Genomic DNA, 22,484 nt, shown 5'->3' with positions numbered 1-22,484 from the left:
GACAGGTTTTTCCTATTTTTAACTACAGAAGCTTCTTCGTACACGTGATGGGATAGTCACGTGGCTCGGAACCCAGCAGGCCGAGGACCATGATAAGACTTCTCAACTTTGAGCAGCAAAGGGCAAAGTGCAGGTGGCAACGGTTGTCTTGCCTGTTGCTTGGCTAACTAGCCCAATAATGTGTCTGCAGGCGGGTTGACGATCGACAGATTACTCCAGGGAGTCCAGGGAGTCCAGGTATGCAGCGGTGGCAGAGCATGGAGGGACGATTGGCTGGGACGAGAGGGTGTTCTCCAGACAGGACTCCTGCCGTCTCTGGCCCGAGTCTAAGACAGCACCTGGAATTATGATTCGTGCATTAGACTGTCAAAAGGTCCTCGACAGTCGACAGTCGCAGAGAGCAAGCCGGGACAGACCGGTGAGTTCTCCAGTTGCATCAGTTGAACCAGCACATGACCCCCTCCTCTGCCGACTGTCGCGATTGGCCCAGCCTCCGCTGCCTGCGCCCCCTCATAAATTCCCCAGCACCACCACAGCTCATCCTGATGTTCCCGGTCGAGGACAGTCAAGACATAGCACTGCGATCCAGGGCGCATGCGAGGAGCAAACTCACTCGTCTTTCCACTATTCTCCTCGCGGTTGAAACACAAGCTATCCAGGCTGGATCGGGTGCCCTTTCAGCAACACTAACCGTGGGCAACAGTCTTGAAACACTGTCGATTGAGAAGAATTCCAGTTCCTACCTACCTACCTACCTATATACCGTGCAATACAATTTGTTTGTAACTGCTCTACCTCCCCTCCCCCCGGTATTCGTGCGCTGCGCTGTGACTTGTCAGCCCAGCCAGATCTACCTCAGGCACCAAGGCTGTTCCGGGTTCGACTTGACTTGTCCTCCCGTCGTCGCATTGTCGCATTATTCTTCAACACTTCTGCGCTGTCTCTGCAGCTACTCTAGCTTCGCTATTGTTCTTATCTCTTCCCCGCTACGCTTGTGTTGGACTCGACTCCTTCACCTGCGACTCCCCACCTACACCCTCCTACTAGTCTCACCAATCTATACCTTAGCGCCTTTGCGAACCTCCTCCCCCTCCCTTCTTGAACCACCGGTCCAGGCGGTTTGGAAGGAAATTGAACACTGAAGTGGCCTTACAAGTACAGAACCCCCCGCGCGCGACGCCGTCCATCATGCTGGACGAGCTAGACAATGTCTTCGACGACCATCCGTCACTGGATGCGTCGCTCGAGGACTTTGAGAACACAAGCAATGCGCATCGCTCACCGGTATTTGGTCTTCCGTCGCAACACTCGGGTTTTCGGTGGGAGGAATCAGACGGCGAGGATGAAGATACAATAGCTGCCGGGGATCGCTGGTCGCCTCCTGGCTTTCGAAGGTATGATCATACCCCAGGCAGCGGGTGGTACCGCCACCAGCCCTACGAGCGCAAGATCGACCACGAGCGATTCGGCTTGAAACCGACCGTGGGAGTCAGCCCATCGCAGTCGCGCGAAGCCAGCCCACAGTATGAAGATGCGCCTGAGGCCCCTGTGGCAGGGCATCGCAGTCCACTCTCCCCAGAAACCGGGGGGGATGTCACCGTCGCCGCGAATGTACCGTTGCCCGAAGAGGCAGGCTCAGGCTCACCACTAAAGGGTCGCTCACCTAGCCCAGTTCGAGTGCCTGTTCGGCCGCTCGCTGACGCTGAAGCACTGGACTTCAAGCCTGAAAATGACATAAGCAATTGTAGGGTTTCCTTGATTTGATCACCCTGTCCAGCATGCTGGCGCGGGATATACTAACACCTGGATTCCTCAAGATATCCGGTTCGCTGTGCGTGCAGAAGTTCAACATCGAGAACCTTTCGTCGCTTTTTTTACTTACCTGCGGTCCAAGGTCGATCGCATCACCAGCTCCAAGTCCAACACTACCCTGTCCGTCCTGATCGCTCTGGTCTCCATCGCATTCATGCGCGCCCTGTTTATGCCGAGTATTCCGTCGGCAATCCCAGACCTTGTCAAGCTATCTGGCTTCGCGCGCTCATTCGAGCCGCTTATCTATTACTCTGAGAATGGTGTACAGCAGATTGGGACTTTACAAGAGACTGGCGTGGCGGTTTGGGACTTGAGTGAGTCGGTGCGAGGGACCAATATGACCAGCGCGCCCATAATTGTAGGTCAACTCGACGAGCTGTCGGAATCACTCAAGTCTCTCTCTCTGGAGCTGACGCGGTTCTTCGCCAATGTCGACTCGGACGTCGACTCCATCCTCTTGGTCATGGACTGGGCCAAGCGCGAGCTGGAGACGCTGTCATCGCAACCGCCAAGTAGCTTGCCGTCGATTGTGCTCGACAACATGCAAGATCTCCTATCGCGACTCGGAACACTTGAACGGGTAGCGGGCTCAGGGAGTGAGACCAACGAGCTTGTTACAGCCCCGACGACGTTTGGAACAATTGTGACTGCCATATTCGGCCAAACCTCGGCCCAGCGCACCCGCGCGACCCTCACGCGAACATTTACCGAATTCCTGTCCGTCCTGGAAGAGTCCATCGAGGGGGAACTCACACACTCGACGGCACTGTTCGCGTTATTCGAGTCCATCGATCGGCAGTTCCTCAACCTCCAGCGCACAGTAGTCCGCGAGTCTGATGCCCAGGAACGAGCGGAGGGCGAGATGCTCAGCTCCCTTTGGACGCGTGTGCTAGGACCCGATGCGGCAGTAGTGCGCAAGTACGAGAAGAACAAGCGCCTGCTCGCAAATGTCCGCAGCCGCACCGTCGCAAATAAGCACCTCCTCATGGACCACCGCGGGCGTCTGCTCACCTTGAAGGTAAATCTCGAGACACTCCGTCGCAAGCTCGTGAGCCCATTGGTGCGGCGCAACGACTCCGTCAGCTTCGCCGGTTCCATCGACTCGGGAAGCAATGGTCGAACACTCGGCCCCGTGGAATCAGTGATAGAAGGCCAGATCCGGGGTCTGGAGGGGACATACGATTACCTTCGCTCTGTGCGGGAGAAACAGAAGGCAAAGCTTATGGAGATGGTATATGGGGCTGGTCGGAAACTGCCGTCTTCCAGTCCGCTGCTGAATGACGGATCCGATGACGATACGATAGATGATGCATGATCTCTCTCCAACCACCACTCTCCTCTCTGAAATCCCGAACGGTATCTTCTCTCACTAGCGCTGTTCTATATGCATCATACTCGAGCACGGCGTAGTCGGTCTTTACTGGGTCGGGTTGCTGCTGGCATTTCTCGGAGTTCAGCTTCAGCGCTCAAATTTTCCGCATTCAACTCCTTACATACGCATCCATCCGTCCATACATACATACGCCGACGCCATCTTACTCTATCCTGCGCCATTCCTGTCCCTGGCACCTGGCAGTCGGGTCGCATGAACAGAGTAGCGTTCATCATCGACCTTATCAACGCATCATCGCTTTCCCTCTTGCATCATACATCGGCGAACTGGCGAGACGGGTGTATGGTGAAAGCAAAGCGATAGACAAATGGTTCTAGATTCTTCTCATTCCCTTTCTACCCTGTCATTTCTCTCTGCTTGCATTCATTCCCATGTCTTCCTACTGCACTCGGTTGGCCTAGGCTGCGTCGGACTTTTATGGAGGCGCTTACAGTGCTGGGCTCGGCCCCTGCGGTACTACCGGTTTGTTGACCGGTGGCCGGTGTTATCAGTGTACCTGTTTATGCTTATACTTGATCTATTCTCTTCTCTCTGTGTTTCTCTCCTTTTCCTTGCTGGTACTTTATGGTCTCTCTGCTCCGTTTCATTCCGCGCATATACGGTGTTTGCTGGTAGGTCAGGTCAGGTCAGGTTATCTATCTATCAATCTATCTAATCTACTACATATAGTTTTGCTCTATGTTTTCGTAGGTGATGGCAGACATATGAACCTGAAGTGTGTGTCCGTCCTAACTGGGCGCACATTTTGTACTTTGTATAACACCCAGATGCCGTGCTTGAGATTCGACCAGCGAGCACTCCAGGATTCTACCTGTACATACATGTATGTGAGAACATGTGAGGATGTTTCGCTAACATTTAATAAATAAAGGGCCGATAAATCTTGCTAGGTGGCGTGCGACCTATATTACTTCTTTTAGTGAAGAGCATATTCACATCTCCGAGACCACCGCCCCCTTAGCTCCATTCTTGCTCGAGCCCTCATCCAGATGGGGACCCGAAAAAGGACACGCAACCCCGTCAAGGACTTGCACTGCCCTCTGCGCGGCCTGGTGCCTGTCCGTCCACATCAGGACCGTCGTCCAAACGGCCAATGCTGTCCCCACCGCAATCATAGGGTACATGCCTTGCTGAGGTGCAACCGATCAGCCATGTATATCCTTCCTCGATACAAAGAGAACAAATATGGTCGAAGTCAATTGAAGCTTACTGTAAAACTCGGCGCATCATCCACCCGAAAAATCACCAACGGCCACCAAGCCTGGAAGCAGTTCCCCGCGGCATTCATGCAAGCAATCACAGCTGCCCTCTGCGCCGGTGGTGTCTCTCTCTCTCATGAAATCATTCACCCACCAAAGAACGTCGTCTGGATGCAATAGATCGAACCGGCCCAGTAATACGCCGCGAACTTGGTTGAGACTGTCGTCGGATTCACCAGGATTATTACTTCGTTGCAGACGCACACGATAGAGACGTAGTATCCTGATATCCAGCGCCCGCCGAAGATATCTGTTCCTACTGTCCAGAGTAGCGTGCTGAAGACCCCAATGCCTTGCACGGCGGCCGGCTAGTTGTTCATCTGGAAGACGGTGTAGTTCCGCTCGGGGTGGGCCCTGCATGTATAGGTTCAGCTGGGACTGGTTGGACTGCGACTCAGAGCAGTTGCCTAGAATCCAGAGGGTGCAAAAGGCGTAGAACGGCCACGCCATGAGCAATCTCGTCGGAAAACCTCTAGACAGAATGCGCTCCCCCTCTTGGTCAACCACCGGCGGCGTCGTCCGCTGCAAGGCAAGCTCCCTTTCTTCAGAACTGAGATAGAACGCACTCCTCTTCCCGGGCGTATCCGGGAAAAAGAAGTACCCATAAACGCAACAGGAATCGTAATAACACGCGATACAACAAACAGCCACATCCACCCGGGCAATCCATGCACCCCGTTCATGGACGAGTATATCCCCGCCTGGAAAAACCCGCCGGACATGCCGCCCGCCAGCCCACTCGCTGTGAATAAGCGAGTCCGCTGCCCAAGCTCGGTCTTGGCGTACCATGTACCGCCCAGGTCGTTATCATGATGGGGAAGAAGTGCTTTGGTTTGAAGTAGGCTAGGAGGAGGTCGTTACTGGGTGCAGCTGTGGGTTGTTATAAGACTTGCTAGAACTAGATTATGGGAGTGACTCTATGTCATCTGTTTGGGGACGTAATGTGTGGATAAGAGTTTGGTAGCGACTGGGCCGAATACTATGATATAATGCTTGCTTGGCCTGTCTGGTCTCTAATCGGTTGTGGGTTCGGACCGAGGTGGCTGCATGGACAGAGAAGAGCGCGTGAGTGTTAATGTAAGATACTAAGTCCTTGCTAAGCGGGATGGCTTGAACTAGTAGTACCAGGCAAAGTAAGGCTTGAGCTGATGGGAAGCCTTCGTTTCCCTACTCTGGGGTCATATGTGCTGAATATAATCAAACATGGATTGACTCGGATGGATTGTAGTGATAGATACTCGGGAAGAAGCGGGTAGTAGTCCTGAATCCACCAGGCCCCTGTATGGGAAGAATTCTTTTTCATCCACAGTAGGCGGCGTCTTGATTGAGGCTTGTCTCTATGCCTTGTGCAGATTAGACTTCTTTCTCACTACACATACATACCATACTAGAAACTTGCAGGCCTTTTCTAACGGACATATGTCTGCAATCAACTTGACGATATACCAGAATAATAGCTGCTGAGCAGGGGAATCTAGTATACAACTCATGCGGCGGAACGAATCGGGGCAACGTGAACTTGTCCTTTAATAAAACCAATAGTTCATTCCTACTTTCACTCCTGCTTTGAATAAACCAGCACAACAGCCGGAGCCCAGACCTTATACTCATCGTAGCGGTCTGCATCCTCAGACCCAAAGGCCAGAACAGCCGGTTGAACGACTAGGAGGATACCTTTTCCATCCATGCTGGTGTCGTCTTCATCTAGGTGCTGCAGCCGATGTACCTCCATGAGTGCACTAGTCACTGTAAACCAGGGCAGGTCGTGAAGTTTGTGAGTGGCGATGAATGACCGCTGAGACCAGAGGGCAAGGGCAAGCTGTGCTGCGCTCTTATAGAGGGATCGGAGCTCCCGAGAGTGTGCATCGCGGTCGTTCTCATTCAGCAAGGCATGGGCAGGGCCGGCGAGAAATTCTGTCACGAACCTGTTGCAGATCCCGTCCAGTTTGCTGCCTAGGTATGATTGCGTGGTGGAGGCACTTGAACTGCGAGCAGAGAGGTTGCGTATTGTGTTGGAGCGCCAGATGTGGCTTGCTGGCTCATTTACTGTGGGGTAGGTATCTTAGTATGGATATTTCTTGGGGGTATATATGTACCATCGTACCTTGCTTCATAAGATCGTGTAGTGCCCGCATCTGGTCTGGCCGCGGAACCAAGTCACCTTGTCCACTTTCAATGTCAAGGAAGGCAAAGAAAGGATCCGCAAGGAGCCTCCCAAAAACGTCTTTTGCGAGCAGAGCTTGGACAAGAACGGTTGCGATCCTGCCTTGGGGAATCGACATCTTGTTCGCCATGGTCTCCCAATCGCTGCAAAGACAGTAGTCGTCGCATAACGAATACATGACCGACTCCTTGTCGTTTGCTGAAAGGGTTTCCAAAGACGATATACTGTGCTTTTTGGCCCATAGGCGCACCTTGTCTCTTATTCTATACAGCTCATCCCTTACAGCTCGGTCCTCTTTCGGGGTAAACCGGCTGCTTCCAGCTAATAGAGGCTGTAAGCCGTCTTGCCGCCGACCAACAAGGACAGAATTGAGTTTCTGACTCTGTTGTTTCTCCTGTAAATAATCGACTTTGTGACTAAGTTCCTGAACGACCGTGTCGCGCTGACGGAGCTCCGCTTCTCGCGCCTCCTTTGACGCCTCGCTCGTCTGTAACTCTTTCTTCAATCGATCGATATCAGCGTTCATGTCCACAATTTGAGCCTCTAATTGCCTTTTCATCCGCCGATATCTCTCATCGTCAGGATATTCTGGACGCTCCGCCCGCATCTCGCCAAGCGATTCTGCTTGTTGATCTGATCGAGCGGCCACGGGTGGCGTCAAGGGCTCGCCTTGGGCATCGGATTCTGTCTTGCCTTCGCTTCCTGACTGCTTGCTTGGTGTTCTAGATTCTGTCACAGGTGGTGGTTCCGACTTGAGGCCAAATACCTTTCAACTCATAATCAGCGATCATATAGTTACTCAAACGGCAACAAAAGTGTGGATCCCGACTACCTTCCTCAATGACCAAGTGCCCGAAACACCTTTGGGTACAGCAGAATGCCGCTTTTTTCGAGTATCAGTCTTCTCTTGCGAGCCGTTTCTATCGTCAGGTGGTCCGGTCTGCGAGGGGCTCTCATAATACATTCAGTCATTTGAGAAAGACAGGGGTAAATATATGTCCGGCCAAGATGCTCACATTTTCCAGGTCTTTGAATGTACGAGCGCTGTGTTCGTTAGTCTTTCCGGAACCAGGCGCAGGCATCTTGATGTAGACAGCATGCGTGAGTATGGTTTCGAGGGTTAAGGGGAGACATAGGATGGCGGCGAGACCTTGTCTTAAGCAGCTGAAATTCCAGACCTTGGTCAAAAATAATAAACGCACAAAAGGTCCAGGGGGATCGAGGGGTATCCGTTTCTCTGATTAAATGCACCGCCCAGGAAGGTTGGCTGCATTAGTGGCCTCCCTTTCAGCCTCCAGTGGGCGCTAAATGACACGCCGTCTTGAAGTCGTTCGCATGGGCTCAAGATCGTTGCGGGTCTTATGTGCTCCTATCACCAGCGCGTCACCAGCGCCTTGGACGGAGCGCCGCTAGTGTTTCAACTAACAGTTGATCTTGCAGGGATGGGATGCCAGAAATAGTCAACTCTGAGTCGCTGCTTCGAGGTACAAATTGCCCAACAGCGGCAGGCACTGGGCCAGGGCCCCATCGCTCTTAATCTTCCACACACTATGAATCCCTTTGACGGGAGGAACGAAGCTAAAATGTCTGCCGAAAAGCTCACCTTTGCGTTCAACCAGCATGAGTTCCCTAATATATTCCGTTTTGGGGATACTAAAGTTGACCTGAACGCGTTCGGATCGCTTTCAATAGACTCCAAGCCTAAGGATGATAAGATCATTGTTGGAGTTGACTATGGCACCACTTTCACGGGTAAATCACCCTACGTTATCCATCTTGTTCCCGGCGGACTCACCTCTCCCAGGCGCAAGCTACGTGAGCTCGGAAGCCACCGACCTCAAGGATATCCAGATTATCCAAAGCTGGCCCGGACCGGCGAGAGACATGGAACTAGTCTTCAAGGTGCCCTCCCGAATTGCATATGCTGCTGATAATCCGCGCGCGCCCAAGGATCGATGGGGCTTCCAGGTCGAGGCTGGAATGATCGGGTACTCATGGACAAAACTCCTCCTCGACGAAGGAACACCCTTGACGCGCTACGACGATGCTGCGCTTGAAACGGCTTCGCAAGCAGGGATCCTGAGACTACCCGAGGGCAAGAAAGCGACGGATGTTGTTTGTGACTATCTTTCCGGAGTTTATGAGCACATCCTCAAGACGATTTCGAAGAGCATCACGGAAGAGACGCTGGCAGCCACCCCCATTGAATTCTGGTTTACTATTCCAGCCATCTGGTCGGACCAAGCACAACACGCCACAAGGACTGCGGCGCTCCGCGCAGGATTTGGGGGCACCGCTGCGCGAAAGACTGACCGGGTCTTTCTCATCACCGAGCCCGAGGCAGCGGCCATCGCGGCGCTAAGCAAATATAGCACTACTAACCTGGGGCGACCTATTGCGGTGAGCTATATGTAAAGTCTCGATGCCATACAGATTGTGATGCTAACCTCTTTATGAGGCCGGGGATGGGGTGCTTGTCTGTGACTGCGGTGGAGGCACCGTAGTAAGGTCAATCTCCTGCAATAATGGACAAACGGCTGATTGTCTAGGATATTACGACATATTTTGTCAGGAACGTCAAGCCGCTCTTGGAATTTGAAGAGCTGTGCACAGGAATTGGTATAGATTTCTAGAGTGAGCTTGCGGTCTCCCAACTGACTTGATTCTATCAGGAGGCAAGTGCGGGTCAACCGCGGTGGACCGCAATTTCTACAAGCTCATGTCAGAGCGTTTCGGCGAAGCGTTCGACGACCTTCCCATCAAGCGCAAAAGTCCTGGTAGCGGGTTTATGAGAGCCTTTGAAAGTATCAAGCGCGATTTTGGCAGCTCCGACGAAGAGAACACGTTCGAGCTGCCATTGAATATCACTCTGGTGGATCCGGACCCTAAGTACTACGATGAGGAGGAGCGCATGGTCATCGTTTCGAGGTTCGGTTTATTCTACACTATTGACGTTTAGAATGGAACGTTGATATGCCTCCAGTAACGATCTCCGCAACATGTTTGATCCCGTTGTGGATCAAATCCTTGACTTGGTGAAGGAGCAGTTGGAGGATGCAAAGGAGGAGGCTGGCCAGGATGTTATAAACGTATCTCTCTATTACTGTCTACAGCCCAGTACTATACTGACTGACGTGACCTAGAGAATCGTTCTTGTCGGCGGCTTCGGCGACTCCGAATACCTTCGCAAAGCGTTCAGATCTACGTTCGAATCCGATGGCAAGATATCAGTTACTGTTCCCGAGATTCCGTGAGTATCACTGTGCTAAATCATACGAAGATCCCATTAGACTCATGCGGAAGCGTCTAGACAAGCAGCTATTGTGCAAGGCGCGGCCCTGCGAGGCTTGGAAGGGCTCAGATCGACCACGAGACGCTGCCGCCGTCACTATGGCTATTCCACGGTCGTTCCTTTCCGCACGGGGATAGACGACGACAGACGATCGTACTGGGATGATTACACCGACCAGAAAATGGCTCGCGGGATTATGAAATGGGCTATCGCCAAGGTGGGCAACTGGGCACCTTCTCCATCACCTCCACGGCTCCTCGCCAGCTAATCTGAAGCCTGAATGTGAATAACCAGGGCGAAGTATACGCCGACAACCGCACCGAAACATTCCCGCTCGGCTGGAAACACTATTCCTCCTCGAATTGGACGCCAACAATCACATTCTACGCTTGTGATCAGGCAACCGCACCGCAGCGCGACAATGACAAAGGTTGGTTGATTGTCGCTGCCATCATCTATAATGTTCCCGGAACACAGCACTAATCTGGCATAATGCGGGAGAGCAGGCGTATACCCAGTCGGCAATATCTCAGTGGATTTCTCCGGCGTGGACTTCTCGCGGTTTAGCTCTAAACTGATCAACGGCCAGTTGGTTTACGATGTCCGGCTCCAGCTCAAGGTCATATTCGGCGCCGAGGAGGGAGTGCTGAAGTTTGAAGCAACCAGCCAGGGACGAAGTATCGGGCGGACAAGTATCAACTTTCATATGGCCAAGTACTATTGAGTGCGCCGGAGCGAGTTAACGACTATACTATGAGGCATGGATTAGCTAGCCTGGTTGCTTGGGGCCGATTAACACTTGGCTCATCTTGTGGCCCCTCTGATTGGAGTCGAAGCATGTATAACCTGCTTTCAGTCAGGCAGGCGTGCTGGGTTGTATATCTCGTCAAGTACTGTACTGCTATTCGTTCCACCACATCGGTACAACTGGAACCCAAGCTCGAGACCGAAACATTATAAATAAAGCCCTGTGTTTGACTTTGAAAATCCTGCTCGCTTTCAAGCCCTCCGTAGTTACTTCCTTCTCAACCGCGTTCCACGAGTCGGGGACTCAACTGATCCAGTTGATTATAGGCCCTCAGCGCACCAACAAATTGCCCCATAGATACCGGCATCGCCAAATCATCCCATATACACTCCCCATGCTCATTCAGCAAAAGGATTTTGATCCGGCCAGTGGTTATAGCCCCCCGATCAAGCAAGTAAATGACCGCCAGGACTCGAGATGAAGCGCCCCAAAGGTCTCTTAATCCATCGATATCGGCCCGGTTGGAATTAGCATCCCGCCACTCCCTTCTGTTCCGCTTCTATCTCCTCATCTCCCTGTCCACTATTATACTGGAAATCCGAAACCTCGCATTTATCTTCTGGATCTTACCCTCCTACGAGGTCGGTGAGCCCAGGCATCTGCACCAGAAACTGCCGCCAATGCTCAAAAGAGTATAGTTCTCCATTATTGAAGACTTTATCCAGACTCGTACCGAGCCGCAAGCGCCAAGCGCAGGGTCGTAGCACGTCCGTACCCATATAGGCTGCTTAGTGCCGAGCAGAAGTCCCGGGTTGCCATGCGCTCTTCGGTTGTTTGGCTTGATGCAAGGATTCTGCTGGTGACTTATTCGCTTGGGAGAGTAGGATTGAGGTCTGGGATATCTTGCCTGAAGATACCGGCTGTTTTGTAGTATGGCTAGATAGAACAAGATATAAGACACTACTAGTGCATTGGCCTCAAGATATTAGATTTAGAATGTTCACGCACCCATCGTTCGGCTAGGGCCAAATCATGATATTTCCGTACTAGACTTTCCCACTGTCGTTTGCTTTCTGATTCGGTGTTTGCGGTACTGTAGTCCCATTTTTCCTAGAGAGTGAGCCTCAGTCAGGGTCAGGTAGAGACTGGAGAGCGGGGTACTCGAGTGGCGTACAATGGCGAAAACATCGAATGGAAGGGTCCCAAAGGGCGCTGAGTCGGGGTATCCAACTGTTTGCTCGGTTAAACTAGCGATGGTTGGGACTCTAATCCATTAACCTAGGTGTCTCGTTCTTCATAGATTTGTGGGGAGGTTGACTTTTAATATGTAGTCGTTGATGAGAAAACATTCTTGATATCATCTATTTTAGATCGCTTGCAGCTGATCTCGAGTGCGGCATCTAAAGCAGAGAATTCCTGTCCCCTCAGCTCTACCCATTGATAGTCCACTGTGCCTCAACTTCGCCTGTAATCCAAGACTCCAGCCCCATCCATGCATCGAATCGGGTATCCAAGCCGATGCTCAAATTGGAGATGGGAAGACCGAGTCAAACCCCAAACAGGACTCCTCCCTCATTAGGCTCAGAGAGGATCAAGATCCCGACGACTCCCCAGTAACTACAGTCAAAACTATCTGGGTATAAGAAGCCTGTAGAGACCCCGTTCATTGTCTTGACTTGTCCTGTTTTCTCTAAAATCCCCTTTGTTGCACCTCATACCGCATGCCTTACTAGAATGCTTGACCTCAAGGTAACCCAAATCGGCGTCTCCCGCGTCAACCTCTCCTACAAAGGCGGCACATACCAGCTCTCCGGCGGCCGCTCCATAACCCGCTTCGACGCAACAATCGTCCGCGTAACAACAAATACAGGCCTCGAAGGACGGGGCGAAAGCACCCCCGTCGATAACTGCGTATCCATACACGCCCTCGGCATCCGAGCAGCGATAGCAGAGATTGCGCCGAATCTGATCGGGCTCGACTCCGCGCAAGGTCGATCGGCTCAACAACCACATGGACGCCGCTTTATTGGGGAATGAGTCCGCCAAGGCCGCGATCAATATCGCCTGCTGGGATATCTTTGGGAACACGGTTGGTCTCCCTCCCTGTGTGTGATCTTCTTGACGGGAGAACGGAGAATGACCTCCCTGTTATCTCGTCCGTCCCCGTTGTAGACGTAGACAGGACCAGGGCGCAGGTTGCCAAGTGCCGAGAGGCAGGGTATACCATGTTCTCCGTGAAAATCGGGCGAGACGCCGTTGACAATGCCACACGGGTGAAGGCCACACTGGCTGATAAGAAGCTTGGCGAGTTCTTCCTGATCGATGCGAGTGGGGGCATGGCAGTTGATTCAGCGCTCCAGATGCTAAAGTCACTTCCCCCGGAGCCAGATTCCGTCCTGGAAGCCCCCTGCGCCACGTATGGGGATTCAACGTCCCCATTATCGCCAATGAGCTCGCATCAAACGAAACCTCCATCGCGCAGTTCATAGCCGATGACGCGGTCGACGGAATGGGCTCAAGATATCCTCAACAGGCGGACTAACGAGGGGTCGGCGCGTCAGGAATATTTGTCTTGCGGCCGGGTACATTACGAGCGTTCAGGATACGAGTGGCTCGGATATTGCCTTTGCGGCGATTGCTTATCTAGGTCAAACGGTCCCGGAGAAGTACCTGCGGTGTGTTTTGGAGTGTCGTGATATGTGTGTGGGCAAGTGGCGGATGGGGACTTTGAGGTTAGGGTTGGAGTTCCAAAGGCGCCGAGTGCTCTTAAGTTGGGGATTACGCCCAGTTTGGAGGTTTTGGGGAGGCCGGTTAATAGAGGTTTATTAGCGGACTCCATTTTCATGCTGATGAGACTGTTCGTCAAGAGGCACTTCCTGTAAGCAGATTGAATGAAATATGCTTCAAACTATTTTCGAATTGTATCCGACTCCGACTGTCTATCCATGCTGTACAAGCATGTGGATAATAGTCATACATAGAATCAGTTCCTGGGGGCATACTCCATCCGGTCAGGGCCAACTAGAGTAGGCGTAAATTACCTAACGCTTAGAGTTTAGAAGGAAGCAAAACCCTTAATTTACCCAGCTTAACATAGGTGACTGGACTGGAGTTAGGGCTCAATTGCCTATCTCGGCTCGGGTCGGCTCCAGTTGGAGAAGTGCCGATGACGTAGATCCGGGGAGGCAGCCGACAAATCGGATTCATATTAATAATATTGTCCTGAACATGGATAGGTCAATTCCAGAGCAAGAGACATGTCGGCTTCGGGATCCGAGTGCTATATTACCATCGAGGTCAAGCTTGCTCGACTCTATCACCTTGACCGTCCTACAGAGTTCAAAAACAATCAACCACATAAAGTGGACTCTTGACATCACGTCCCTACTATATCACTGTCAACAACAACAACAATGTCCCAACCCACCCCCCTTCCAACAACCCGCCAGGCCTACCGCCGAACAGACGACTACACCCCCGGCACGCCCAAAGTCCGCCTAGTCACCGAGGCCCTGCCCCTACCATTACACCCCACAGCCGTATTAATAAAAGTCCACTCCGTCTCCCTCAACTACCGCGACGCAAACATCTCCAACGGCGGCAACCCCTGGCCCGTAGTCCCGCACGGCATCCCCGGAAACGACGCAGCAGGCGAGGTGGTCGCCGTCGGCGACCGCGTGTCCCTCGTGTCTGTGGGGGACCGCGTCGCCCCCATCACGGACAGCGAGTACGTGACGGCGCGGTCGACGGGGCGGTCTTGGCTTGCGGCGAATGAGGACGGGACGTTGGCGAGTCATCTTGTGTTTGATGAGAAGCTTGTTACGAGGTTACCTAGCCATTTGGATTGGGTGCAGGCGAGTTTGATACCGTGTGCGGGGACTACGGCTTGGTCGGCGCTCAAGGGAGTGGGGATTGGGCAGACGGTTTTGATTCAGGGTATGTCTGTTCTTTACTCTGTAGGTGCAGCCATTTGAAGAGTGAGGAGCTAATGACTTAGGTACCGGCGGCGTCTCATCCTTCGCCCTGAAACTCGCACGCGCCTCAGCGCTAAGAGTAATTCTAACCTCCTCAAGCGACCAAAAACTATCTTCAATAAAGACTCAACTCGGGCACCCCCCAATTCAAACCATAAACTACAGAACCCACCCGAACTGGCATACCAAAGTCCTATCTCTCACTAATGGAGTAGGCGTGGACCTTGTCGTTGAAAACGGCGGCAGCAGTTCCCTCGTCCAGAGCATGCTCTGTACTCGACGCGGCGGGATCGTCAGCGTGGTGGGCTACCTTGGTGGGCCGAAGGCAGAACATTTGAAGGAGTTTGTGTCTACGATTATTGATCGGAGGTTAAATGTGAGGGGGATTAATGCGGGCTCAAAGGATGATCAGGATGAGCTTATGGCTGCTATTGAGGCTACGCAGATGACGTTTGAGGACATTATTGATTCGACTTGGGCGTTTGGGGAGGCGGAGGAGGCGATTGAGTTTGTTTGGAGGGGGAGGCAGGTTGGGAAGGTTGTTGTTGATTTGGAAAAATAGTGAATATGATGGGAGGAGGGGGTAGCAGACTGAGAGTTGATATAACGGTTACTGAGTGGCATTGACACTGGTATGAAATGAATCAATTCAAAGACAACGCCTTCCAAACCGACTCTAGATACCAGATTCCCCAACCCCACGGCTCAAACCCCAGCAATCGAGCTGATGGTTCTGTGCCCGAAACCCCTATTTCATCTTCCCAGACAAAGAATCCACAACCTTAGTAACCACTGTATTGTTATCGAACCCATCAGCAAGATCCTCAACCCATAGTAAGAACAATAGAAGAATAGATAGCTAAATAGGGGGAGGCTAACCAGATCTCGGCATCTCATCATCATTATCAATATCCACGTTCTCAAACGCCCTCTTGGCTTCCTGATCAGAAATGCCGTTCTGTCTGAATACGCGCATCACTTCGTCTTTCGAGGTGAGTTCGTTGGAGTTGGTGTCCTTTTTGTCAAGCGAAATGTCAGGAGGAGTTCCTTGGTGAGTTTGCACGGATAGGTAGGGCTGATGGGTTGAGGGTTGAGGGTTGAGGGAGCGTACGCACCAGGGACTGCATGATTCTGGCTTTTCGGTCCTGTTTGGTGAGTGTTAGTGTAACTCCCATAGATTTGGGATAAAGGATCCTGGATTGCTTACCATGATGAAGGTAGGTTTGCGATTAGAATACGTTTTTATTTGCGGGGCTCCGGTGCTGATCTTTTCTTGAAGACAAGAGTCGACGAGGTACTAGTATGATATGTGGAGAGGGGTGGACAGCTCTTTTATGTAGGGAATTAACATTATGATCCGTTGACACGTTAATACCATCATAGATTGTGCATTCCACCGCTTGCATTGCACCGATTGGATTGAGTTCAGGCCGTGGCGAGAAGTTAACAAGCTACCCGACCTAGGTACAGCGTAAACTCTTAGGCCAACCCGCCAATAAGCAGTTCCAGTAAGTGAAGCCCCTAAGTTCTAGACCAACGTTTTGATATGCTTTATGGCAGGAACTTGGTGGCATGAATGCGTGGAGTGCAGGCAGGTGATTAAAGCTTTCAGTTGTTTAGTGTTAGTACCTTGGTTCTAGCTAGAAGATGCCTTGCTTTTGGACATAGATCTTCGCGATGCGATGAGTGTGTCTCTACGTCAGATTGTTTCGCAGCAGAATCTTGGAATCGATTAAACAAAAGCTGGAATCGAAAGGTGCCAGCTTCATTGAACAGTTCTATCTGTCGTAGCATTTCTCACTCTAGATCTGGGACGACGCAAATAATTGAAAGAGCAGGGAGTAGGGCATATACTATAGTCTACGGCCACTGTCCCTCTTTCAGCTGGGGTATGACGGCTTTAAAACCAGAAGACAATGGCGACATAACAAAGATGTACCGTGATTAGACAAAACCAAGACAGGAATCTATTGCTCCGACTCGGTCCCATTAATATACGGCATCCCCTTTATCAAACTGTCAAAAAAAGCCATGTCAACCCATTGGAGCGCCCAGTATCGACATCAGCCGCTATAGCAGGCTAGCAGGCAAGGCCATGTCTGGCTGCAGAAAAACGTCAACGTCCTCGGGACAGGAGGTTGAATGCGGACTCAAGACGGAAGCCTCGTCACCTATGCACACAGAATCCGGGAGCTGCGCGTCTGGGCCTCCTGATGCCGGGCTGCGGCCGTTGTATGGAACGTCTGAGCTGTTTTGGTGAATACCATGGCCCCGGTCCAGCCGCGGTTCCCTACTACCTTGCGCGACGGGATCGCTACCTTTTCCTCCCTGGATTTTACCGACATTCTGGGTGTTGGTAGTGGTGTACCTGCCACCCCCAGCGGCGTCGGCCTCGATTACAAGTAGCTCCTGAATGAGGATGGCGCTTCTGTAGTGTCATTATTATTGAGGTGGCTAATGACGTCCATGCGCTCCAGGACCTGATCAAGCATTGCTCGGTCGCTCAGACGCTGATGGGCAAGGGAGTTGGCCACCCTGCAGTGATCATGGGCGTCAAGGTGCGCGAGGAGCAGCGTCATGGCCGCGGGGAGGGCAAAAAATAACCACGGGCCGGGAGCACGACGACAAGGTGTTGAAGCTGCGGGTGCGCAATAAAGCGCATCAGAATCTCGCGGCTTGCCTTTACGCAGGTAATCTTGGAGTACTCGTGTTGGGGAGCGACTAGCCAGTCCTTGAATGCATCCTCGATACGCGCGATGCGGTCACTGAGATGTCGGCTTCCCTTGGTGGCCGGCGCGAGATTCTCGGGCATGTCCTGGCTGACACAGGGGCCACGTCGGTGGTGGCAGCCGATACAAGTGATATCGCCGGGGGCGGCAAAGAGACAGCGGATCTTGCGCCGTTTGCATTCCCAGCAGGAGCGCGTCCCTTTGCGGACTCGTCTGCGCTTTGCTGATGGCAGCGCTTCTTCTGTTTGATCGGTCATTTTGGGAAGAGGGGAGAGACTGGACTGGAACTGGAGGGGAAATGGATGATGATTCCTTGAGCCATGAGGGCTGATCATGCAAGGCCTCCTGCATAAGAAATATTATTAATGACCACTTTATCTTCGCCGCGACGGACGAATTTTTCATTTGTCATTTGCCATTTGTTGCTGACGGACTGTGTACTAGTAACAGCCTAGTAACCCTAACTGGTCTCTCTTTGTTGGTGCCTTCGCCCCTCACGGCGGACCACCTCGCACCTTCATTGCAGGGCTCAGTCCAGTCCTTACCCTATATTTAAGCCATTCTCTTCTGAAGCCATGACGGTCTTCATCAACCAGGTTTTCGTCCGCGCCCGGGCAAATCAACTGATTTACTTTGCACTCGCTACGGCCTCTCAACCTGTCGCCCAGGACCACCAGGCGAACGGCAATACTGCCAACGGCAATGATACCCATAAACCCAGCGTCAGTGAGGTAGGTGAGAGATCAACAACACCCCCAGCAGCAGCTCCTCCTTTCAGCGCTGCTCCTCCGCCGCCTCTCGATGGGGGGACTCTTGGCTTGGCTCCAGGTGGCGGCCGGCTTCGTTCTCTTCAACACCTGGGGCATGATCAACACCTTTGCGGTGTTCCAAATCTATTATGAGAGTGGTGAGCCTTTTGAGGCCTCTTTATCCGAAATCTCCTGGATAGGCTCAATTCAATGCTTCCTCTTGCAGCTGGCGGGCCATGTGGCAGGTGCTGCTGGCCCAGGCCTTTTGCATTGGTATCGGCGGTGGCCTGCTCTTTACTTCGACTGTCTCCCTGCTGCCAGCCTGGGCCTCGCTGTAGGAGTTGCCTCCTCTGGACCTTCTCTCGGCGGCATAATCTATCTGATCGTTCTCTACCGACTGCTCTACGATCATAACGTTGGCTTTCCCTGGGCCGTGCGCACGATCGGGTTTCTTGCCCTGGCCACCTTTGTCATGCCGGTGGCTCTTATGCGCACCCGCGTGCAGCCCCCCAAACCGCGCGCGATAATCGACTGGTCAGCCTTCAACCCGAGAACAAGAGATTCACTGGTACCTCGCTGGCATTCTACATGGTCGCCATTTTCAACGCGAGATCCGTGTTCGGGCGCATCGCCCCCAACGCCCTGTCAGACCGCATTGGGGTTCACGCTGAAGGTGAAGGTTTGATGAGAGGGCTTCTCAAGATATCCCTCATCACGACGGACTCTTAGACGGTGGAATGTGCATTGTGACCATTATCCACTCTGTCGGATTACCTTTCTCTCGGCCTGTTTTTGTACTTCTCGTCTCCTTTAGGAAACTGTATTTGTATGTATAAGCCGATGTTGGAACCAACATTGTCGGGGATAAGTCGTTCCAAGCCCTTGGTGCCATTGACTGGGTAGGAACTTGTCTGTTCCTTGGGAGTTCATTCAAGTCAGCCACCTTTACCTTTGTCCTCGAGTATTCTCCCTCCGGTCATGGGTCTTCGAGATGATAGTCACTGTAATGAGCAACCTACAAGGCCTGAGAGCATCCAGCGTCTCCAAGAGAGGGTTTTATAGAGTACGTGCACGACGAGCAAAAAGAGGATCTAGTGGCAAACCGATCAACTGGACAAATCCTCACTCTCCGGAGTAGTTCAAAATAATAGATTGGTGAGCATACTGAGTTCCTGTTCACTCTCATCAAAGTTCTTATTGCAGCGACTGTGCCAAATCTTTCACCATGGCTGTGTAAGGACTATAAATGCAGCTTCCACTTGTGTGTCAAGATCCGATCACACTACTTTCTGAAACATGGTAGCTCATCCCCATATGCCACGACTTCGCAGAGGAAGGTTCCCCCGCTTTATAAATTGGATCAAGGTTGGCCAGTGTACTGTATGCAAGCGTGTGTTGTTCGAATGTGGGGGCGGGGTTGGGTGGGAAGGAAACGTGAATTGTGCTGAGAATTAAATACCTTCCATAAAACAGAGTCTTGAGTCCCATTCCCTCATAACGCACCGAGCAACCAAGGCAATGACGGAGCCTATTCGGATTTCAGACATTCCTCGCCCAGAAATCACAAACGTTGAAAAAATAGGGCCATCCATCACAAATGTAGAGCATCTGTCTTATAATTGGATTGAATCGTCCACCCCCACTATCGCCGTTCCCGGTTGCCCTCCTCTTTGGTCTCCACCCAACATTCCCAAGATGGTGGCCAAAGACTCTGGGCTCATTTACATGGCTCAAAACGCGGTTCGCCATCCTGAGAGTCCACTTGAGCCACTTTTTCGCTCGCTGTACATCGAAAATCCTTCATACAACATACACCTAGTTGACCTAATAACTGATCGAAACAATGTTCGCAACTTAGCACTTTGTGAATCTAGAGCTTGCGTATACTTGTGCTTTAGCATGGTAGATTACCTGGTACTATATGATTAGCTACTTTGCTCTTTAGGCAGCTGCGGTGTACACCAGACACTATCCGAACCACTCCTTCAAAATACAAGTTGAGAGCTTCGAAATATGCTGACCAGAGACGGGATTCAGATTACTACGGCCGAAGAGCTGTTAACCGTTTGAGACGTACATAGATAGGCACGGAGTCTTTCGAGCAGAAATCTTGGTGATGATTTAACAACATTATAAACAGTAACGCCAAAGCGAGAGTTCACACTAGCTCTAACGAGTGGGTATATAGCTTTATCCAAGATCTCCATTTCTCCGTCCAAATCATGCCGCGGAATGCGTGGACAATTCACGGGATCTTCGCATTGCCAAGCTCCAAGCATTTAGGCCTCAGGGGGAGGGACACAGGTATGGACGCTCTGAAGCCAGTCCGAGGCGAGTATCTCAGCTGCGCCAGGGCGGCTCGTCGGGTCGACGCTCAGCATGCGTAGGAGAGTTCTGCGGCTTCGGCCCTAGATACACGGATCAGCGTCTACAATACTAAAGATTCCAGGGTAACAAACATCGTAGATCTCATCAAGCAAGGCATTCTTCCCCGTCTCCTTGAACTGCTTGAACCCCTCATCCTCCTCCGTCGCCTCTTTCCACATGTTGCGCCCTGTCCTCATAGCAACGTAGACGATAGCCGCAGCCCAGACATCAACGCAACGAGGATCGAACTCGCCGTCGAGATATTGCTCAGGGGAGAGGTACGGCCTCGAGTTGCGTCTTCCTGTAGTCAGCCGCACATGGCTCTTATCATCGCCAGGCTCACGGAAACGTTCTGAATGGCCAAAGTCAGAGATCTTCAGACACCCTCGGTGGGTGAGAAGGAGGTTCTCGGGTTTGAGGTCTCGGTGCGCGACGCCTTGCTCGTGAAGATAACGGACACCACGGAGGAGCTGCTTTAACAAACAGCTTGCTTCCTCTTCTGGCAGTTTGCGAGTCGCAGTAATTAGCGAGTGCAGGTCTCCACCGGCGCAGTATTCCATGCACGCGCAGAGGTTCCCGCCGCCGATGGGGAGGAGTTCGAATGTCCTGATGACATTTTGATGATGGAGCTCCGAGACGATCGCGAACTCAGAAGTCACTCGCTTCTTGTAGTTATCTCGGCTTTCCTCGGGGCGGCTTCGGAAGACCTTCAGGCCATAGTAGTGATCCAGTGGAGGACAGTACTGGACTTTGTGAGCCTGGAGTATAACTGCGTAGTCGCCAAGTCCTGTGACTTGGATAATGTCGCCGTATTTCTTTGTAATGGCAGTCATCTTGTCCTTTTCCAGCGGCTGGTCCTTCGGGAGATTAGTATCTGCCCAGTGTTCCCAGTCCTCGCGCGGTGGAATGGCGATAACGGAATTTGAGCGACTGCTCTTTCTAGATCCAGCAAACTCGGTCAAGCTATCCCAAACGCTCCCTCGTCGTTGCGGCTGGAAGTGGTTATGCGAGGGGTGGGGATGAGGATGCAAGTGCTCGACATCTTTCAGGTTGAACGTGAAGCTCCCTGAAGAGTCTTTGCGACCCGGTTCGATAGTCGAGGTCGAGCCATATCCGGCTCTCGGTAGGTCGGTATCCCCTGGGGCGATGAGGCTGTTCTTGACTGGCGGTTGAGCGGTGGCTTTGTGGTCGGAGTGCTTGAGGAAGCGGTGCAAAAATGGCTGGAAGTCGAGAGGCATCCGTGGCAGCTTCGATAACGGTGCAGTAGTTATTTTGAACAAAGGTTGAGTGCTAAAGAACAGAAATCCAGATGAAAAGTTGGAAAGGTGGAAGCTGAGAGCTGAATGTGACTGAGAAGGCGCTTTGTATACGGTGTAGGGCTTGGTATGCGGGGTACAGGCAGCCACAAAGCCCTTCCTTTTCTACGGAGTAGCCACGCTCATGAGATCAACGTCGAATGATGCTGTGGCACGAGCTGAGTATCAAGAAAAAGTATCGAGGATCCAGTCTGGTCAAGGAGAAGCAAGTGGCGAAGGTCTTGGACGATGTCATAGCGGCTATCAAAGGCGGCTTGGCCAAAGCTGAGCTCTTGTTCAACCACCACATGAGCAGAAGCGAGTGGCACGACACCGAGGGGTTGTTGGTTCGTGAAAATCTCGCGCTACATGCCAGAGTCATATATATGCAGTTTCCGCTTCAGTTTGCTCGCATATGTACTCCGTTCTATGTCAGACGGCCATCAATGTGCCAAGTGCCAACCCTCAGGCTCGAGCATGGGAAGATTCTTGGCCCAGCTGACAAGCTTGAAACCACCAGCTTAGCATTCATGGCGGAGGGCAGTCTTCCAAGTAGTCTCTATGACCTATCTTAAACGGTAGCTTGCTAGAAGTCGAGTCTCTCGCCACGGTCCGAGGTCGGATATTTGCCAAATCAGTCACAGTGATGCTTGATAAGTCAGAAGCTAAAGACGAACAGCGTAGAACACTATGACAGCTGCA

The 22,484-nt window shown here is 52.1% G+C and overlaps 10 protein-coding genes across 10 annotated transcripts; 5 read left to right on the top strand and 5 right to left on the bottom strand.

The window, feature by feature from the left end:
- Positions 1–54: 54 nt before the first annotated feature.
- On the top strand, positions 55–1,289 carry BDV17DRAFT_108697 (uncharacterized protein). The gene has a single exon (XM_073753809.1). The coding sequence runs from the start codon at positions 453–455 to the stop codon at positions 1,140–1,142; it is 690 nt and encodes a 229-aa protein (XP_073620232.1). The 5' UTR covers positions 55–452; the 3' UTR covers positions 1,143–1,289.
- On the top strand, positions 1,189–3,127 carry BDV17DRAFT_279130 (uncharacterized protein; the record flags this gene model as incomplete). The annotated part of the gene is made up of 2 exons (XM_073759660.1): positions 1,189–1,744; positions 1,818–3,127. The coding sequence occupies 2 exons, from the start codon at positions 1,189–1,191 to the stop codon at positions 3,125–3,127; spliced, it is 1,866 nt and encodes a 621-aa protein (XP_073620231.1).
- A 963-nt stretch (positions 3,128–4,090) lies between these two features.
- On the bottom strand, positions 4,091–4,633 carry BDV17DRAFT_251824 (uncharacterized protein). The gene is made up of 2 exons (XM_073756471.1): positions 4,416–4,633; positions 4,091–4,335 (listed from the first exon to the last, which is right to left on the bottom strand). The coding sequence occupies exons 1-2, from the start codon at positions 4,491–4,493 to the stop codon at positions 4,138–4,140; spliced, it is 276 nt and encodes a 91-aa protein (XP_073620230.1). The 5' UTR covers positions 4,494–4,633; the 3' UTR covers positions 4,091–4,137.
- On the bottom strand, positions 4,617–5,135 carry BDV17DRAFT_251823 (uncharacterized protein). Its single transcript, XM_073756470.1, has one exon. The coding sequence runs from the start codon at positions 5,115–5,117 to the stop codon at positions 4,872–4,874; it is 246 nt and encodes an 81-aa protein (XP_073620229.1). The 5' UTR covers positions 5,118–5,135; the 3' UTR covers positions 4,617–4,871.
- A 752-nt stretch (positions 5,136–5,887) lies between these two features.
- BDV17DRAFT_251822 (uncharacterized protein) lies at positions 5,888–7,900 on the bottom strand. Its single transcript, XM_073756469.1, has 3 exons — positions 7,461–7,900; positions 6,569–7,394; positions 5,888–6,510 (listed from the first exon to the last, which is right to left on the bottom strand). Exons 1-3 carry the CDS (start codon positions 7,590–7,592, stop codon positions 6,020–6,022), a joined length of 1,449 nt encoding a protein of 482 aa, XP_073620228.1. The 5' UTR covers positions 7,593–7,900; the 3' UTR covers positions 5,888–6,019.
- Positions 7,901–8,145: 245 nt separating this feature from the next.
- BDV17DRAFT_251819 (Hsp70 family protein) lies at positions 8,146–10,871 on the top strand. Its single transcript, XM_073756468.1, has 10 exons — positions 8,146–8,380; positions 8,433–9,028; positions 9,087–9,131; positions 9,178–9,247; positions 9,301–9,556; positions 9,612–9,717; positions 9,772–9,878; positions 9,939–10,137; positions 10,215–10,350; positions 10,427–10,871. The coding sequence occupies exons 1-10, from the start codon at positions 8,179–8,181 to the stop codon at positions 10,642–10,644; spliced, it is 1,935 nt and encodes a 644-aa protein (XP_073620227.1). The 5' UTR covers positions 8,146–8,178; the 3' UTR covers positions 10,645–10,871.
- Positions 10,872–12,402: 1,531 nt separating this feature from the next.
- On the top strand, positions 12,403–12,705 carry BDV17DRAFT_287063 (uncharacterized protein; the record flags this gene model as incomplete). Its single annotated transcript, XM_073761076.1, has 1 exon — positions 12,403–12,705. One exon carries the CDS (start codon positions 12,403–12,405, stop codon positions 12,703–12,705), a length of 303 nt encoding a protein of 100 aa, XP_073620226.1.
- A 1,376-nt stretch (positions 12,706–14,081) lies between these two features.
- BDV17DRAFT_298912 (zinc-dependent alcohol dehydrogenase family protein) lies at positions 14,082–15,204 on the top strand (the record flags this gene model as incomplete). Its single annotated transcript, XM_073763794.1, has 2 exons — positions 14,082–14,604; positions 14,666–15,204. The coding sequence occupies 2 exons, from the start codon at positions 14,082–14,084 to the stop codon at positions 15,202–15,204; spliced, it is 1,062 nt and encodes a 353-aa protein (XP_073620225.1).
- Positions 15,205–17,217: 2,013 nt separating this feature from the next.
- BDV17DRAFT_287061 (uncharacterized protein) lies at positions 17,218–17,628 on the bottom strand (the record flags this gene model as incomplete). Its single annotated transcript, XM_073761075.1, has 1 exon — positions 17,218–17,628. One exon carries the CDS (start codon positions 17,626–17,628, stop codon positions 17,218–17,220), a length of 411 nt encoding a protein of 136 aa, XP_073620224.1.
- A 2,525-nt stretch (positions 17,629–20,153) lies between these two features.
- BDV17DRAFT_108620 (kinase-like domain-containing protein) lies at positions 20,154–21,834 on the bottom strand. Its single transcript, XM_073753808.1, has 3 exons — positions 21,405–21,834; positions 20,580–21,344; positions 20,154–20,528 (listed from the first exon to the last, which is right to left on the bottom strand). Exons 1-3 carry the CDS (start codon positions 21,723–21,725, stop codon positions 20,400–20,402), a joined length of 1,215 nt encoding a protein of 404 aa, XP_073620223.1. The 5' UTR covers positions 21,726–21,834; the 3' UTR covers positions 20,154–20,399.
- Between the last annotated feature and the right edge of the window lie 650 nt (positions 21,835–22,484).

Source organism: Aspergillus undulatus (genome assembly GCF_047715775.1).
Source record: "Aspergillus undulatus strain CBS 261.88 unplaced genomic scaffold BDV17scaffold_3, whole genome shotgun sequence".
NCBI classification, from domain to species: Eukaryota; Fungi; Ascomycota; class Eurotiomycetes; order Eurotiales; family Aspergillaceae; genus Aspergillus; species Aspergillus undulatus.
This window is presented reverse-complemented; position numbering and strand designations above follow the sequence as displayed.

Excerpts from the sequence above, each read along its gene's own strand:
- BDV17DRAFT_108697 (XM_073753809.1), top strand. The coding sequence starts at position 453 with ATGACCCCCTCCTCTGCCGACTGTCGCGATTGGCCCAGCCTCCGCTGC.
- BDV17DRAFT_251824 (XM_073756471.1), bottom strand. The coding sequence starts at position 4,493 with ATGAATGCCGCGGGGAACTGCTTCCAGGCTTGGTGGCCGTTGGTGATT. Across the intron at positions 4,336-4,415 it reads ATGATGCGCCGAGTTTTACA|CAAGGCATGTACCCTATGAT; the intron begins GTAAGCTTCAAT and ends GTTGCACCTCAG.
- BDV17DRAFT_251823 (XM_073756470.1), bottom strand. The coding sequence starts at position 5,117 with ATGTGGCTGTTTGTTGTATCGCGTGTTATTACGATTCCTGTTGCGTTT.
- BDV17DRAFT_251822 (XM_073756469.1), bottom strand. The coding sequence starts at position 7,592 with ATGTATTATGAGAGCCCCTCGCAGACCGGACCACCTGACGATAGAAAC. Across the intron at positions 7,395-7,460 it reads GCACTTGGTCATTGAGGAAG|GTATTTGGCCTCAAGTCGGA; the intron begins GTAGTCGGGATC and ends ATGAGTTGAAAG. Across the intron at positions 6,511-6,568 it reads ACACGATCTTATGAAGCAAG|TAAATGAGCCAGCAAGCCAC; the intron begins GTACGATGGTAC and ends CCTACCCCACAG.
- BDV17DRAFT_251819 (XM_073756468.1), top strand. The coding sequence starts at position 8,179 with ATGAATCCCTTTGACGGGAGGAACGAAGCTAAAATGTCTGCCGAAAAG. Across the intron at positions 9,029-9,086 it reads ACCTGGGGCGACCTATTGCG|GCCGGGGATGGGGTGCTTGT; the intron begins GTGAGCTATATG and ends CCTCTTTATGAG. Across the intron at positions 10,351-10,426 it reads GCAGCGCGACAATGACAAAG|GCGTATACCCAGTCGGCAAT; the intron begins GTTGGTTGATTG and ends GCGGGAGAGCAG.
- BDV17DRAFT_108620 (XM_073753808.1), bottom strand. The coding sequence starts at position 21,725 with ATGCCTCTCGACTTCCAGCCATTTTTGCACCGCTTCCTCAAGCACTCC. Across the intron at positions 21,345-21,404 it reads AGAGCAGTCGCTCAAATTCC|GACCAGCCGCTGGAAAAGGA; the intron begins GTTATCGCCATT and ends AATCTCCCGAAG. Across the intron at positions 20,529-20,579 it reads TGCTTGATGAGATCTACGAT|GGCCGAAGCCGCAGAACTCT; the intron begins GTTTGTTACCCT and ends CCGTGTATCTAG.